This window comes from Euwallacea fornicatus, chromosome 8, assembly GCF_040115645.1.
Source record: "Euwallacea fornicatus isolate EFF26 chromosome 8, ASM4011564v1, whole genome shotgun sequence".
Lineage (NCBI taxonomy): Eukaryota > Metazoa > Arthropoda > Insecta > Coleoptera > Curculionidae > Euwallacea > Euwallacea fornicatus.
Window position 1 is genome coordinate 5,038,556 of NC_089548.1, and position 15,759 is coordinate 5,054,314.

At 38.8% G+C, this 15,759-nt stretch overlaps 3 protein-coding genes across 4 annotated transcripts in view; 2 read left to right on the top strand and 1 right to left on the bottom strand.

Moving 5' to 3' along the window:
- The window catches only part of LOC136340726 (uncharacterized), an 83,605-nt gene extending 77,691 nt beyond the window's left edge, over positions 1–5,914 (top strand). The window contains exon 8 of the mRNA XM_066285027.1: positions 323–5,914. The gene's annotated coding sequence lies outside the window, so the exon portion shown is untranslated. The remainder of the gene's footprint in view (positions 1–322) is intronic.
- Daao1 (D-amino acid oxidase 1) lies at positions 4,564–7,932 on the top strand. The gene is made up of 6 exons (XM_066285019.1): positions 4,564–4,641; positions 5,753–6,036; positions 6,455–6,578; positions 6,632–6,934; positions 6,984–7,220; positions 7,274–7,932. The coding sequence occupies exons 1-6, from the start codon at positions 4,564–4,566 to the stop codon at positions 7,424–7,426; spliced, it is 1,179 nt and encodes a 392-aa protein (XP_066141116.1). The 3' UTR covers positions 7,427–7,932.
- Positions 7,933–8,578: 646 nt separating this feature from the next.
- Positions 8,579–15,759, bottom strand: part of Dop2R (dopamine D2-like receptor) — a 171,414-nt gene continuing 164,233 nt past the window's right edge. For both annotated transcript variants that reach the window (XM_066285018.1, XM_066285016.1), the window contains 2 exons: positions 13,245–13,429; positions 8,579–9,696 (listed from right to left, as the gene is read on the bottom strand). In XM_066285018.1, coding sequence (XP_066141115.1) covers positions 9,482–9,696; positions 13,245–13,429 — 400 coding nt within the window. In that variant the 3' untranslated portion in view covers positions 8,579–9,481. The remainder of the gene's footprint in view (positions 9,697–13,244; positions 13,430–15,759) is intronic.

A 15,759-nucleotide genomic window follows, 5' to 3' on the forward strand; every position in this document is an offset into this window, starting at 1 on the left:
AAAGTGAAATAAGCTAGAGGCAGAGAAAAAATTTATGTCATTCATAGAGGGAGTAACGAAAATACTAACTTCTATTTCCTAACCCCGTTCCAGGTTTAAACATTTCCACGCATTAAAAAAAGATCTTGTCCACGGCAATTCGTGCAGCAACTGTTAGTTCCAAAGCTAGTGAAAATCCATAAAAGCGGTTAGCAATCATTTCGAAAAAAACGATATTAACTTGAGAACTTCAACGCCCTGTAGCGGCGAAACGAAGCAACATTGGACGTGACCGGGTTCGTCTAAAACGCCTTATTTTTGCAAAGGAAACTTTTGGTTGTAGTCATTTCAGGAATACCTTGTATGTCTTCGGCAATGATCAACAAGAAAACATTTGGCGTGTCGGCTCTGGATGAACCGTCACGTGATCAACCAGTTTGGACGAACCCGTGAGTATGAATTGTCTCGAAGGAGGCGTCGTTTCCAAACCGGCAGAAAATTACCTGCTCGGTGGGCATACTGAATGGAAAAAGAGCAAGTAGGTGAATTCCGTTGGTGTGAGGGTGTTCCAGAAGAATAATTATAAGCGAAGGGGCCTAATTTTAGATCGTAAGAAATTGGGACTGACGTGCCAAATTTGCTAGAGAATGACGCGATTTCTCGAGACACCTCCCATGAACAATGCAGCCGAATTTGCACGATAAATATTCTCCATAGTTTTGCTGATCCCATGGAAGGATAAACTCGGATTAATTCGCGCGCGAAACGTTTAAGAAAGTCATGGGCAAAAAAGCCATTTCGGTGTTCTGTCCGGATACCTTTAGATTTCAGTGTAATTCTTTATACAAATCGTCAAATTCTTAGCCACGTTTTGCCGTCAGTTTAGTTTGTCCATTAACTGGACAATGCCGTAATACTCTCTTAGTCGTTTTAAACCTGTTAATATCCCCCAATGTTAGCCTCAGAAAGTCACACTGCAAGCCCAACTGAAACTCAAAAGAAGCATGTTTCGCCTAGCTATTTGCGGCTTCTACGCCCGCATCATCAAATTCGACGGAACATGAATCGATGTTCATGGTGTGCATGATATTGAAGGCGCTCGCGAAATTTTAAAATATCCATGTTAGCTCGAAATAATGAGGTTCCATTTGCTTGTACGGGCATGAACCATTAGCAGGCAACATTTTCTTCTCGTGAATCATCGGATATAGGGTTCAGAATCATTGAGTGCCAAAATCCAAAGAGTACCATACAAAAATCAGTAATCTCCGTGGTTCTTGATTTCCCGGGCTTTCCTCGCGTGTCCAGGGCATTTCTCCTGCAATACTGGCTAAAGTGCGTACTTCTCTTATACGTGAGGACTTTAGGGCACTCGCCCGAAGAAGAGGATTTTCCGCGAAGTTATTTAAGGTCCCCTTAAGGGCATCCACATTACAACAAACAGTTGCCGTTTTAACTAGATTAACGAAAAATGTGCAAAACACGAGCAACATCGCAGTTGCTTCTTGTATATGGTTCACATTCACCATCGTGTAGATCGCCCGAGGCAGGAGGAATATTATTAAGATACAGAAGCAGGAAAACGCATAAAAGTTGTATAAAGTTTCTTGCTTCTCTGGTTTCCAAAACCCAAAATAAAAGAATAATCCAGCAGCTCTTTATGAATTGGGCTCTTAGATCAAATTGCTTCGCGTCGGGCATAGTATACCGAGAGATTTGTAATGACGGTTTTTATGTAAAATGACTTTAGTGCAGAACTGTTTCATCTGAAAAAAAAACCGATCTGGAAAGGTCGCGATCCTCGCAGTTCACATCGCCGTGCAGGTACCTAATCAAACTGTCCAGTTTTCAATTATAACGCGAAATCGTTAAGGCGACGGCCACCAGCAATTTTCAATTATAAATCGGCATCTCGAGATCGATTCTTAATACAGTTTTTATTACTTTTGCCTACAAAACTTGAGAAATGTGAAATAATCGATCCGTCTACGTGCACATTATCCGATTTTTATCTGGCACGTATCCATAAACTCGTGCATCAAAACGATTCACCCCCGTTTAATAATGCAGCTTTTATGAACAGGAGGACTCCCCCGACGTTGCAGGTCGTAAAACTTAGAGTTTTACCCTATCAAAGGGAGGTCACAAGCGCACAGAAAGGAAATTAGAAAAGTTGTGACAACTAAGGAGAAATATTATTTCCTATTGTAATAGTTGCAAAGTGTTCAAATTTAAATGGGAAATCTTTTCGAGCCATGAAAACTTTAAGGCAAAAGTGGTAATAAAACCTTTGAAGGGTTTTCGCAGATTTAATCAAACCAAGAGAAAAATCTTATATCCTGCAACTGGTCGCAAAGTTTGAACTTTTCATGCTGGAACGATCCCAAACATCCACAGTACTTAAGCCAGACGTAAGTGTGCGATATACATTGCCTCAGAAGTTTTGAATCATCTGGATTATTGGATATTTTCTTACGTGGTAAAAAAAATCTATGAAACATTTATTTATCTACGGATTTCGATTAAAAATCAATTCGTTCCCGCTACCTTTAAATTTTAAACAATAACGAAGGCGATTTTAGGAGTAAAAAAGAAATCAAAAACCTGTATTTCCACCACTGGCGTCAATAAAAGGTTGAAACCGTTCAATGATTTGAACAGAGCTATAAGATGCTGAGGAATATGCCGCCATTCTTCTGCAGCAGCAACAACAAGCTATCGGTTGGTTCTGGGAGGGTCTCTTCCAGGATTTCCAGCTTTGGAAAGTGCATTTGCAGCACGTTCTGCGATTGAAAATTTTTTTTTTTGTATTTTTTTTTCAATTTTCATTTCCTTCTAGAGTTGCGGCAGAGAGTGCAAGAAGTCACGAATACGTTTAAACGCAATGAGAAAATTTCGCTTGATATTCGGAGACACTTTAAAATGTATTGGGGTTGGTGGTGGATAATTCCAACAGTTGGTTTGAAGTTTGCCATTATCACCATTACTGAAAATGTTTATTGTTATTTGTTGCTGTTTTTATTGATTTTTCGCACCTTTTAAGAATAGAAAAGCAACAGCAAAATGCATCGAACCTTCTAAATGCAAACTACTAAAAACCGATAGATTTAACAGAGGCCTAAATAAGAGAACATTTCCTCTGTAGAATTGAGCGTTTTTTTTTTCAATTCTCGACTCGTTCTCAGTATTGTCCAATAGATAAAAAAAAAATTTAATTCACTAAAATGAAGCGTTCTCAAGAAGCAACGTTACATAAAGCATAAAATTCGGAATTCACACACGAAAATACAAATTTTCAGACTTGTCCTATCCAAAACTTTTTTAATTATTTAAAAATTTCAGAATAAAATTCAAATTTTGAACACGCCGTATTTCTAAAACCAGCGACATTGGCACGAGTCATGCTGGGCCTGATCACAATGATTTGTTGTATAGTATCTGCAGTTCAGTTTTGGCCCATTCTTTCAGACGCACCCTGTATGTTTAATATTGGGTATGTGTCTGTTACGCCACCAGATCAGTGTACGAGCATTTCGCGTTGTTAGGAAACGGTTTTTTGTCAAACGCCTGTTTCTGCCTCAACTCGAGCGATTTTTTTACACATATTTTTACTACCCAGAGAGGGGATTTAATAGGGAAAATTCGAAGACCTTTAAGGTAATCTCAGCTCAATAAGTGAGGTGTAACAGAGAAACGCCGTTGAGTCCCTCTTCCCTGGGTTGAGACGACTCTTCGAGTCTTGCTCCTTAGTGGCTTTAGTTCAGTTATTTCCATTATAGTGGGTAATTTGCACTAGCTGGAAAGTGGGACGGATTTCTCACATCTCTTCTCTTTTGTCCATCATATTTCTCTCTACCCAAAGACGTGTAATTCTTGAAATTTCAAAAGAGACTGTTTGCAGGAAAATTATCTTCAAAAGTTAGTTCAGGACTATTTCTTCTGTGCATTGGAGGAGACTCACTCAGTTTTTTTTTCACCTTTCTCCCCGTTTCAAAGTCCACAAACGGGTCCATAGTGATTTCTCTCCTCGATATCCTCCAAGGCTGAAGGTGTTTCTTTTCGGTTCGGTATGTTCGCGTTCTTGGAAACAGTTTGTAGTTCGTTCTCTTTTCTCTCCTGGGTGCCTTCCCAAGCTGAAAGTGTCTTTGCTTTTCCCCTCGTAACTCCATATTTCTGCGATCCGTACGGCTCCCACGAGTGTTGTCGGAAATATTCGGGTTAGGGTTTAGGTTCTCTTTTCGCCGTTGGCTTTGCCTTTAGGAAGTCGGTCTAACCTCAGTTAACCACAACCAATCTTCTTAGTGAAGTGACCTACGTACCTAAATCGAATGTATGAAAAGACTAAGAAATTACCTCTTGAAGATGGCAATTTCACACTGAATGAGGGTTAATTGGATTGGTAAATAGTGTCCATCTCTTTCCTGGAACTGACTTATGCTCAAAACCCCACGTGTGATATAATGAACAACATCTTTCTGTAATTCACGTTTCTATGCTTTGGGCACTTCCAATTTTGCAGTATCAAGCGCCAAATAAAATCCCATTGAACTGTACACTTCTACTAACACGGACAATACAAATTTTATGCATACAGGGTGTCTCTCAGCTGAGTGCCCGTTAGAAGTATTTCGAGAACGACGAATGCTAAAAAATCACAATTTGGTACGTAGAAGGTGAAAACATTGTACATCATTGCTTTTAACTTCAAATTTATAATTTTCTACAGGGTGGTCTGCAAAATAAATTGAACTAGGCCAATACAAAAATGCCGAATAGCCATTTTCTTCCAATGAGACGCCTCATATTTTATTGCATGAGTTAAAAGGCCGTTTCGTTTTGCATTCAATCATGGGACATTTTTCTATTCTCACATAATACTAGTTTCGAGTTCTTTGAGTTTGAAATTTGTGGTGTGGTATATACGGGGTGTCTCATAAACATACCGACAAGCTTTCAGGAGGTGTAGTTTTAACGAGTATTTAGAATAAATAAATTTACGTTCGAAATCGCTTCGTTTCCAATATACAGGTTGTTTAATTTTTAATTAATTATTTTTTAATATTTCAAAAGCGGTTTGAGATACAGATATAAAATTCGGGATACGCCATGGAGGGATAAATGTGCACGTTCCTGAGCAAGTGGAATTTTTCCACTTACACCATTGGCATCTGTGCAGCCCTTAATGGAATGTTTTTGATTTAAAAAAATTGGCGTGCCACTGACTTTTTTTTATACGAAGATTTTTTCATAATATTCCATCAATTCTTAATTTAAAAAAAGTCTCTTAGTGTTTTGTTGCTCGAGTAGCCGTTTTCGAGATTAAAAAAAAACTATTTCTCCTTCATGTGTCTATCAAAAAACCGGTACAGTTTCTAAGTAAGATTTTTTAGAATTTTTTAGGAGAAATCAATTTTATTTTATTTTACTAGAGGTGGAGGACATGAAGACAAACAATTTTATGTCCGTATGCCAAACCGTTTTTGAAATATCAAAAAAACTTTTACGAAGAATGAATCACCCTGTATTTTGGAAACGAAGCGATTTCTAACCTAACTTTATTCGTTCTAAATATTTTTTTTAGAGCTTCCATCCCCTAAAAGTTTGCCGGCGTGTTTCGAAACACCCTGTATACACCACACCATTTGTTTCCGAACATTTTCCTATCCGTAAATACACCCAGTCGAAAATCAACTAAAAGCGTCCTGTATAATCCCTCTCTGTTTCATTAAGTAGACTCGAACATTCATAAAACGATTGCCTCGTTTATTAATAGAATAGAATAAACATAAACAGCCAAGCAACAAGTGATAAGTACGTGTATTCGGATTTTCAAGTGCGTAATGGAACTTTGTCGTCCAAGATGAGTGACTTAAAAATAGGAGTGTTAGGTGCCGGAGTTGTAGGAGCTACCACAGCTTTAGAACTGCAAAAGCGCTACAGAAATGCCAAGATCGATATCATTGCTAACGAATTCTTCGAAAACACTACCAGCTACGTGGCCGCGGGCGTATTTCGGCCTGGCACCAGTTTTAGTGGGCCCAATGAAGATATCACAGAGTAAGTTATTATGTAAGGAAATGCAGTGGTATTGCAATGTTTCCACGTAAATCACAGTGTTCAGATGAATAACTGATCATTTTGTTATTTACAATTTTATCAGAACCATAATTAGTTAATGTATATGGGGGGACGACAGAAAGTGGGTACTGACCTGTAATTCTTTTGTTACTCCGCATAATAATTTAAATTTAGGATTGTTATATAGGGTATACATACATACATACGATATACATGTATGTATATGATTTTAAAAAATTACTTTTAATATTTTGGTACTTCTGGTTCCATCGCAAACGTTTCAAGTAGGATTTGATGATGAGATGCATTTCAAGCGAATGGAAGTACTTTCGTTTCAAATGCAACAAATTTCTATCCAACGTTAACATCGAATTAAACTCATTCGTACTGTGTGCAGAAAATGGATGAGAGATTCATACGACTATTGGGACGATCTGCGCAGATCTAGAGAAGGCATCAATGCTGGAGTCATTGAGCTTTCTGGCTACATATTTTCAAGCCAATATCCCGAAATTGTCAGGGTAAAAGCTAGAACCACACATGCCTTCAATTTTCCTTTCCATTAAAACTTTAGAACCGATTTTTGGAGAAAGTTTGCCCGGTCTACCGAGCTGCAACACCCAGTGAGCTAACCTTGTGCCCCGGAAATTGGAAATACGGCTCGTTTTTCACCACAGTCCTCACTCAGTCCAGCTATTACATACCATGGACTTTAAACCAATTCAAGAGCAACGGAGGACTGGTGCTGAATCGGAAAATCGAGAGTTTGGATCAAGTGGGGTTAAACTATGACGTTATCGTAAATTGCACCGGCTTGGGTGCGAAATTTCTATGCGATGACCACCAAATGGTACCGATCAGAGGGCAAGTCACAAAGGTCCCAATATTTCTCGCCTCTACCTAAGTTTCAAAATAATCGCTTATAGGTAAAGGCCCCATGGTTGAAAACTTTCTTCTATGGAGATTTGGACACCTACATTATTCCAGGGGTGGATTCTGTCACCTTGGGAGGGTGCAGGCAGTACGAGTCCTGGGACACCAGTGTAAATAAGTACGACATCCTAAGGATCAGGGAGCAATGTGAGGCTTTGTTGCCCAGTCTTAAGGGGGCGAAAGTTATTGAACATAGAGTGGGGCTGAGACCTCATAGAAATGTTGTTAGGGTGAGTTTTACGTTAACTTTGTGAAACTATGAAACAGCAAGGATGTTATTCAGGTTGAGAAGGAAACAAGGAAATTTAATGGCAAAAGCATTAAAATAGTGCATAATTACGGCCACGGAGGTTATGGGGTGACGACGGCCCCTGGAACGGCGCTATATGCTTGTGAATTGGTGCAAGAGATTCTGGCTGGGAACAGTAAATTGTAGTTTACTTTATCATCAATCGGTGCTTGTCCGGACTCGTAAGTTGTCTTCACTTGAAGTCCAGACTTTAAAAATGCGTTCAAAGTCATTTTTTGCCTCAGCCTCTGGAGAATTTCATTCATCACTTGTTCCGTACTAAAAATCCGATATTTCAGCGTTAATCGACTACTGTGGCCACCGTATTCGCCAGACATAAGTTTTTTCGCGCTGAAATTGTTATCAATGTCTATGTAGCAAAAATTCGACAAAGATATCACAAATAAATAGCATTTTGCTCAGGTTAGTTAACATTCCCCCTCGGAATACAATTGGTGCATCGAAAATTATGAACAAATTTAGGTTAACGGGCACTATGCGTATTCGTGTTTGTTTCATTCCAAATTGCACTCGTGCACATTCCTCTATAAACAATCCATCGCTTTCGACAAATATGTACTACTACATGTATAAGTTTATGCTAAGTCAATCAATAAACGAACGAAATTGCTCGTTATGCAACATTTTTAAAACACTGTTCATGTTTCGTTCAATTTTACCGCTCTCGAAGCCAAAGGGCCGAGTCAAGGACGAAGTCCTTATCGGAATCGTCGCTATGCTGGTGATGATCAGGACCAAGTTGTGCACGTCGTGACGGTGCACTGGCGTCGTTACGTTCGACCTAAGAACGTTGGCTTAAACCGACGATTTTCCTCCACTAAGATGTTGATCACGCGATGGAGTTCCGTGACAACCAGGACCTTCCCGGCGACCGAGAGCATCGTCGGGGGGGGGGGGGGGGGGGTAAATGCCTCCGTTTTTCAAAACTTGCCATTGTTTGCCCAACTGATGAACCGTGCCGTAATCAGATTCGTGAAAAATTGCAGAACATATAATTGGTTTCTGTCCACGTGGAATACGAAATAATTCAGTTTATGCGATGAACGGGGGAAATCACCTGATGCTCCATATTTGGAACGCTGGAAATGGCTCATCCAATATCGAAACACTGAGGAAAAACGGGTTAAATAATCGAAATATTGTTATTTTATCAGCAGTTCATGGCAGATTTAGTCATGCAATTCCCCCAGGAAATCGCTAAAATCCGTTAAAAAACAAACTTCAATGTTTTATTAGGAAACAGCTTTATTTTTCTTTAACATTAACGAATAAATGCGTCCTAGGAAATGTCCTGCAATATTACAATAGTAAGCGTAGATTTTTTAAGCCCAAAGTCGAAGATTCCTGGATCCAATCTGAGTCGACGCTCGCATTTGAGTCAAATGTGAGCGTGGACCTCCGTTCCTAAAAACTGAATCCAACAATTTTTCCCTTTAGAATTTATTCTCTATACTTCATCAGTGGGATTCTGGGCTCATTTGCATATCTCACCGATGAGGTATAACTTACTGAAATACGAAGAGTTATTTCTTTACAACACTGGCCTATATACAGTATTATTTACAATTATTAGCAATTTCCTATGGAGAAGGAAGTAGTTAGCGATTCCTTTAGAATACTCTAGTTTCTTTCTTCCACGAAGGGATTCATACAAATTTGAGGCCAAAAGTAGGTAATAATCTTAAATTATGGAAGTTTCTACCTAATGCGACGATTGTGCATACAGAATGTGTCAGTTGAGAGGATTGTAGACAAAGTTAACACACCCTGTATCAACTAGTAGAACTAATTTACCCTGTAAAACACATCATCTACTTTGATATGTACAAATTATTTTGCGCATTTACATTATATAGGTACAAGTTTGTTCAATAATACTAACTTCCTCTAGTCTACGGATTTGATATTGTACTTCCAGCAATAAAGCTTCAACTTCCTCTGTTTGGATTCGTCATTAATTTATGAGTCTGCATTAAGGCGTCTACTCTTTACACACAAAACAAAATCAAAATTAGATATTGCTAGTTTAGACTTGAAAACATAATACCTCGGCCTGGTGATATGTGGACTCATCAGTAAATTCGAACCTTCTCCTTCTTATAACTACGTTTAAATACATTACTTTGGCAATTAATATAAAGTTTGGCACGTTAGAAAAAATCAACGAGAAATTTATGCAACTTAGGGTCCCATAAACATCAGTTTCTTGAAAGCTTTTCTAAACTCTGGGTTGAATATGGTATAGATGACAGGGTTGACGAAACTATTCATGTAGCCCAGCCACGTTGTGAGCAGAAAGGCGGAAACGCCAGGATTGCAAGGTATTTTCAATTTGCTGCACATTGCGTCCAGGATATTACAGGTGAAGAATGGCACCCAACACATGAGGAATAGACCTGGAAGTATAAAATTGTGGAATTTACACACGTAAACAGATCATTTTTTTTACGGTAAGTAAAAGCAGTGATTTGATAACAATACGTTTCTGGTTGAATTTTAATATCTATGTAAGGCAGGGGGCATTTAGCGAATTTCGACTTATCATCTTCCCTGTTATGCATTCCGCATTCATTAATCATGTGTCTACGCGGATTTTAAGCTTCATTTTTAACTTCGCAGCTTTTGATTCACGTTTATTTACAACTTCTTCGACTTCATCTTTAGATTCAGTTGTCATACCCTCCGTTGCTGAGATGATTCCCTCTCATTGATTTTGCACTCTACCTCGTTTTGCTTTGCTCCTGTTTTGGCTTTGGTCAGCACTTGTTTCTTCTTAGCAACTCGTCTTACAGTCTCCTTCTCTCTGCACTTCTTAGCTTTAGTGTCTGCTTTCTTTCCCTATTTGATTTCCGTCCTCTTCCTCTGCAATGGCCATATTTTTTTCTAAAAGCACTGGCCCGAATTTGTTCTGGAAGATAAGGGAATTAATGAGAATCGCCGTCTTTTCCTTGGTCTTTTGATACGCCCCTGTTTTATTTCAATATCGTTCTACAATTGTAAAATCACTAATACTCTAGTAGAGATAGAGGCGCCTCCAACGCGTGCGCAAATTCTCATTAAATTAGATACGGTTCCTTCTGCCATATGGATCTTTTCCCCATTCCCGCTCCCCTTGATAAATTGCTGCTTTTTTTCCAAATCGTTTTAAAATCGACGCATTTATTTTTGACACGCTTCTTCGAAGGAATGTGACTACTTGAAACTCCCGCCAGCTATAAGATAATTCAATATTCCATGTTTCCCCAAATAACCCAAAAAATGATCGTCGCTAGTTTTCTTGTCTAAGACACTGGAGATGCATAATAACCTGGGCTACCTTTGAGGGTCTTAATTCTCAAACTGAAGTCTTTAAGAAAGACCGAACAAAGGGCCTTTGAATTCATTCATTGCACCCTTTTTCTTCTATAATCCGAATTTTTTAATTACAAAAATGCGGCTCCTTCCTAATGAGTTCACAAAATTCCAGAAATACTTGTCCGCCATACAATAAGGACCGAATAAATACAAAAAGGTATTTTTATGGCTTTCATCAATTTTCTGACCAGTTGCGACTACCTGGGTGTATCCCCAAAAACACTTACCTCAAAGTTCTCACTTCCCCTTTCCCTTTGGGATCAAAGGGGTAGTAGATCCGGAAGTTGGAAAAATTAGAAAAGATTTACTAACCCATTCGGGGCTAATAAAAAACAAGTGTAGCAATAAAGGGTCATCCAAAGTCCAAGCACGTGGGCAACACGAATATCCCGGTGAAAAACGACACCTAATGTATCACAAACACTCATGTAATAAAAAGATTTATTTTATTTTAGATTCGGAAAGATTTCGCCACAGTTACAATAGGACCAAAATTTTTACTTCCTTTTTATGTCGACATTTTATCCAGATATAAAACGATATAAACAAACCTAATCAAATGTGCTATTAAATCTAATCTTTTAGATTTTTGGCCCGGATTCTCACCCCGATGTTGACCAGTCGTAAAATTGTGTGCTTAATGTCACATCTCTTTTACCCAGGGATGAATTACTAGACAGTGTGGCGACATTGTCCACATACGAATGGTGAGAAAAGTTATTTTGAGAAAAAAAAAATCAAATTGAAATTTAATGACATCCCCCAACTTTGCCGAATCTCATCGACCTGGAGATTCTCCGCTGATGCTCAAGAACTTTTGAGAACTTCCTGACGTGGTTAACGAAGTTAATCTCTGTCTCTCTTTCGATTATATTATTCGTAGAAGTTGGTCCACAAAAAAGTCTAACCTACAGTTTTGCTTTTCCATAGGGTTTCCAAATTTCAGCTTAAGCTTTCAAATCAATGGGACGTAAATTGGGTTGCTAATGAGAAGTTATAAACACTTTCAACTAGAGATTATGTGAGGAAGAAAATGAAAGAGCTTTTACGGAGAATTACCCCATAGCAAAACTACTTAACTTTGAGCTACTAAATTTGAAAAATGTCGTCTTAAATCCTTCTCGAAAACGACCTAGACATTAACATGCTACCTATCAGAAAAATCGAAAAACTAGAAATAATGCTCGTATTTTAACAAAACTTTGAAAATATATTGACGATATTATACAAAATAAATTATGTAATTTAAAAGTGAACCGAAGCCCAGGAAGCCTTTAAAATTCGAATAATGTGTTTAACCACCTCGTGAATTCACGTCCTCAGAAGCTCCCCTGGGCATGCTTCTCAGTAAATGGTCAATTTCCACTTGAGGTAGTGTGTCCCAGGCAACTTGAATAACATTTCGTAACTTTGCTAAAGTACATCATGGGTTTTCCAGCGTAATAATTCTTTTTCTCGTCATGTCCCACACGCGTTCTATGGGGGTAAGATCGGGAGAGCTCGGAGGCCAAGGAAGCTCGTTAACATTGCGACGTTATAGATGAGCCGCATGTAGTTACACGTGTCGCATGTGGTCTTGCTGGAAAGGCACGTTTCCCGTACGTTGAATGTACGGCGCAGCTTTTGGTTCTGACACCTGCTGTATGTGACATATAGCGTGAACAATTCAATCAAATATTAGGTGAATTTGATGCACCAATTCTGGGCGTTGCAATTTTCATCGCAAATAGTATGTTAAATTGCCACCAACAGCGAAAATGAAGTTGAAGGGGAAGGAAATGTGCAAGAAATAAAAATTGTTTTTTAAGTGAAAGTTGTGCCTTTTCTAGCTTTAAGTGAAGCGCTTCATCTTGACGGCGGTGAAACCTCTTTCGTTAAAATAACACGTGAAGTGCTGCAAATTCAAGAGTGAGAAGGTGTTGTCCATTACCAAAACGTAAGCAGCTAAAGACGTTGAGAGTGAAAATTTGTAAAAATCATCAAGATGCGTAAACACGGGGGCGCCTGTCGTGAAGGATTCACTGAAATTGTAGACGCTTGGATACACAGAAGATTGGAGAGACGTGTTATCGATAGAGAGTTACCGATACTTTCAAATTTAATAAAGGAGATATCTTTAGCGAGAGCAAGACCAAGCAAGCAAATCTCCGATAGAAGGCTGGATGAAGAGGAAGAAGAAGAAGAAGAAAAGGAGAAGAATGTGAACTTCTGATGAGGAATTATTTCATCTCTTTATGACAATCCCGCCAAATTTCACCGAATCACATCAGAGTTTTTTAGGCGTTAAAAATTTATTTTTGGCGTTATTCAAATTTCGTGATGTCATTCACTTTAGTTAATCCATTTGGATACTCCCAGGTTATATGATCGTCGTAGCGTGTTTATTCCAATTTTTCCGAGGAACGCGCACCAATGATTTTTCGGCCTACAGACAGCGGCTTCCCAACGAATGTGTGACGAACGGCACACAGCGAAACTGGTTAACGAAAGAATTTTCTGAATATAAAACTCTTGTTGCGGCATTGGGAATTGTACGGTTTGATTTTGTCCTCAATCGAATTCTGTTGTGATAAGAAAAACATGATCTTACCTAGTACAATAGCCAACGTTTTCGTGGCCTTCCTCTCCCTTTTGGCGGACGACTTTTCTCTCTTTTTCCTGCTGGCTTTGTTTACTTTGTAAATTGTAAATCTGGCTGCGGCAGTCGCTTTTTTCTCTTTTTTGGACCCTATCGATCTCACGCTTGCCGTCCTCGAGTTTATCGTCGCCACCGTCCTGAAATAATATGACAAATGACACTCCATGAAATTTGTATGGCACACTCGGCTTCGGTCGAATATACGAAATAGTTCCGCGAATAAATATAGAAGTTTGCATTGAAATATTGTTTATGAGAGCGTGGAAAGGTGAAGCCAGCTCGTTTATCTTGAGATTTTTCCATTAGAAGTGACACGAAAGCACTTGGAGCCGACGCGACGCTCTTTGCCACTGCAGATGACAGTACTTTTGTCAAGCATTCTTGCCGAGTTTATTGTGAAGATATTGTTAAGTTGCAATAAAAACTTCAACTTAAATCGTACGTTAATTCAATAATATATGAGTTTAATAAAATTACGTTTATTGGGGAACTGCTCAAAACCATGATGGCGTACCGGTCGCAAAAGATATGTGAAAAATCGTGCGGTGCAGATCGTCTTACGTCCATCAAGCACCGTTGCAGAGTATGCGGGGTGTCCAACGAGTACGGGCCACTCTCCGTATCTTGGAAACCGCGACTGGGAAAAAGTTGAAACTTGGGCATCACGCTAAAGTGGCCGTCAGCTATTGATTAAAAATATTTTCATAAAAATACCACTTCCGGTTATGCCAGAAATGAATGTCGACTCGCCTATTTCAGATGGAACACCCTATATATTATAACAAATTTCGATTCTGTGGGACGTTACGAATATTTTTCGTACATATGGTGCTCCACACCTAATTTTTACGGTTTTCGAGATATTTAGAATTTCCCAAAACAAATGAGAGTTTCAGCCATGCGCGTATTTTCCGATGATTCGACAACGGCTAAGTATTTTTCGGAGAAATTCTGCGTATTGTACAAAATGCTGTACAGTCCTTGGATCAGCGAGTTAAATCGAGTTTTTTCATACAGGGTATTCAAAGAGAGAGTCCAAAATTATCATTCAAGAATTGTGAAAAACTCATATTTTCTAAATAGGAACCCCTTGTTTTTTCAACGAACACATATTTAACACCAAAAATAAGTACTACTTTCAATTCAATTGTCCATATCTAAATTTAACCGTTTTCATTTTATTTAAAAAAAAAAACACTTTTCAACGTTCAGTATTTAACAATTTGTTTTAACTAACGTCTAGAGTTACTAGATGGCGCAACAGTCGTCAACAATAGGCCCCTTTCTTCTGTAAGATGCTTTGACAGATCCGCTCGTTTTAAAATGATCTATTGTGCGTTTGACGAGTTTTCCTGGCGGCTTCCGTTTCTCTGGATATCGAATACCGAATGCGTGACGTGTTCCGGATAATACTTTGTTACGTCCACCATAAGTAATAAACACGTTGAGATAACCTTCGTTTGAGTAACTCGCGCGTGTCGCCATGCTTAAATTCTGGCCGGCAGCGCCACCTAGGAACTCCAGACGTTACGAAATACAGATCACTTCCACTTTTGGTATGATGCCCAAGTTTCAACTCTTTCCAAGTCGTGGTTTCCAAGGTACGGATGGTGGCCCATGTTCGTTGGACACCCCGTATATTGGACGTATTGTAAAAGACGCGACCGATGCCGCGATTCAAATCGCACGTTAAATCGATAACATATGAGCTTGATAAAATTGGTTTATCGAGAAATTTCTCAAAAATAACGATTCCGCAACGATCTGAAGCGATCTATTATAAGTCGTGCAGTGCAGATCGTCCTACGTCTATCAAGCACAGTCGCAGGCTTTCCATTGAAGATATTATTAAGTCGCGATAGTAACTTAACTTAAATTTCACGCATACATAATTTAGCAACCTCGAGACAGATCGTTTTTTTTTTAATACAGAAATTACAACGCTGATGAAGAATCTATGAAAAATCGTGCAGTACAGTTGACGACACGTTTCTAATGCACCTTTGCAAAGTTGCATGCGATAGAAGTCAAAATCGAAATAAAGAGAGGCGGACTAGAGATTCAAGTGAAATAGTTTAATATTTACATGAAATTCTTCACTCATCTTTGAAAATTAAATTACTTATTTGTAAAGTAAATGCTAAACTTAACCTTCCGATAATGGTTTTACATTGATATGATATCGAGCTTTTTCGCCTCACTTGATCCTTGATGGAAGTGAAGCTCCAAAAACTACCGGTTACACTGCGGTAATGCGAACCTGAAGTAAGCGAGACTCCAAGAACGTTTTAGCGCTTTTATTCTATCCATAACTCAAAAACGTGGGCAGATGTAATTGTTCAACTTTGCAGAATGAAAAAAGCAATTTTCATGAATTTACCGCCATAATTAAAATCAACTTAGTCACATCCTTGAAGAGATTGAAGCTATCAGTCCTTATTTTGTGCTCTAGCGTATTCGAAAATAT

What these genes read in the sequence shown, in the direction of transcription:
- Daao1 (XM_066285019.1), top strand. Translation starts at nt 4,564, where the DNA reads ATGCATACAGGGTGTCTCTCAGCTGAGTGCCCGTTAGAAGTATTTCGA. An exon ending in TGCTAAAAAATCACAATTTG is followed by an intron (nt 4,642 to 5,752) that starts GTACGTAGAAGG and finishes GTTTATTAATAG; the next exon opens with AATAGAATAAACATAAACAG. An exon ending in TCAGAGGGCAAGTCACAAAG is followed by an intron (nt 6,935 to 6,983) that starts GTCCCAATATTT and finishes AATCGCTTATAG; the next exon opens with GTAAAGGCCCCATGGTTGAA.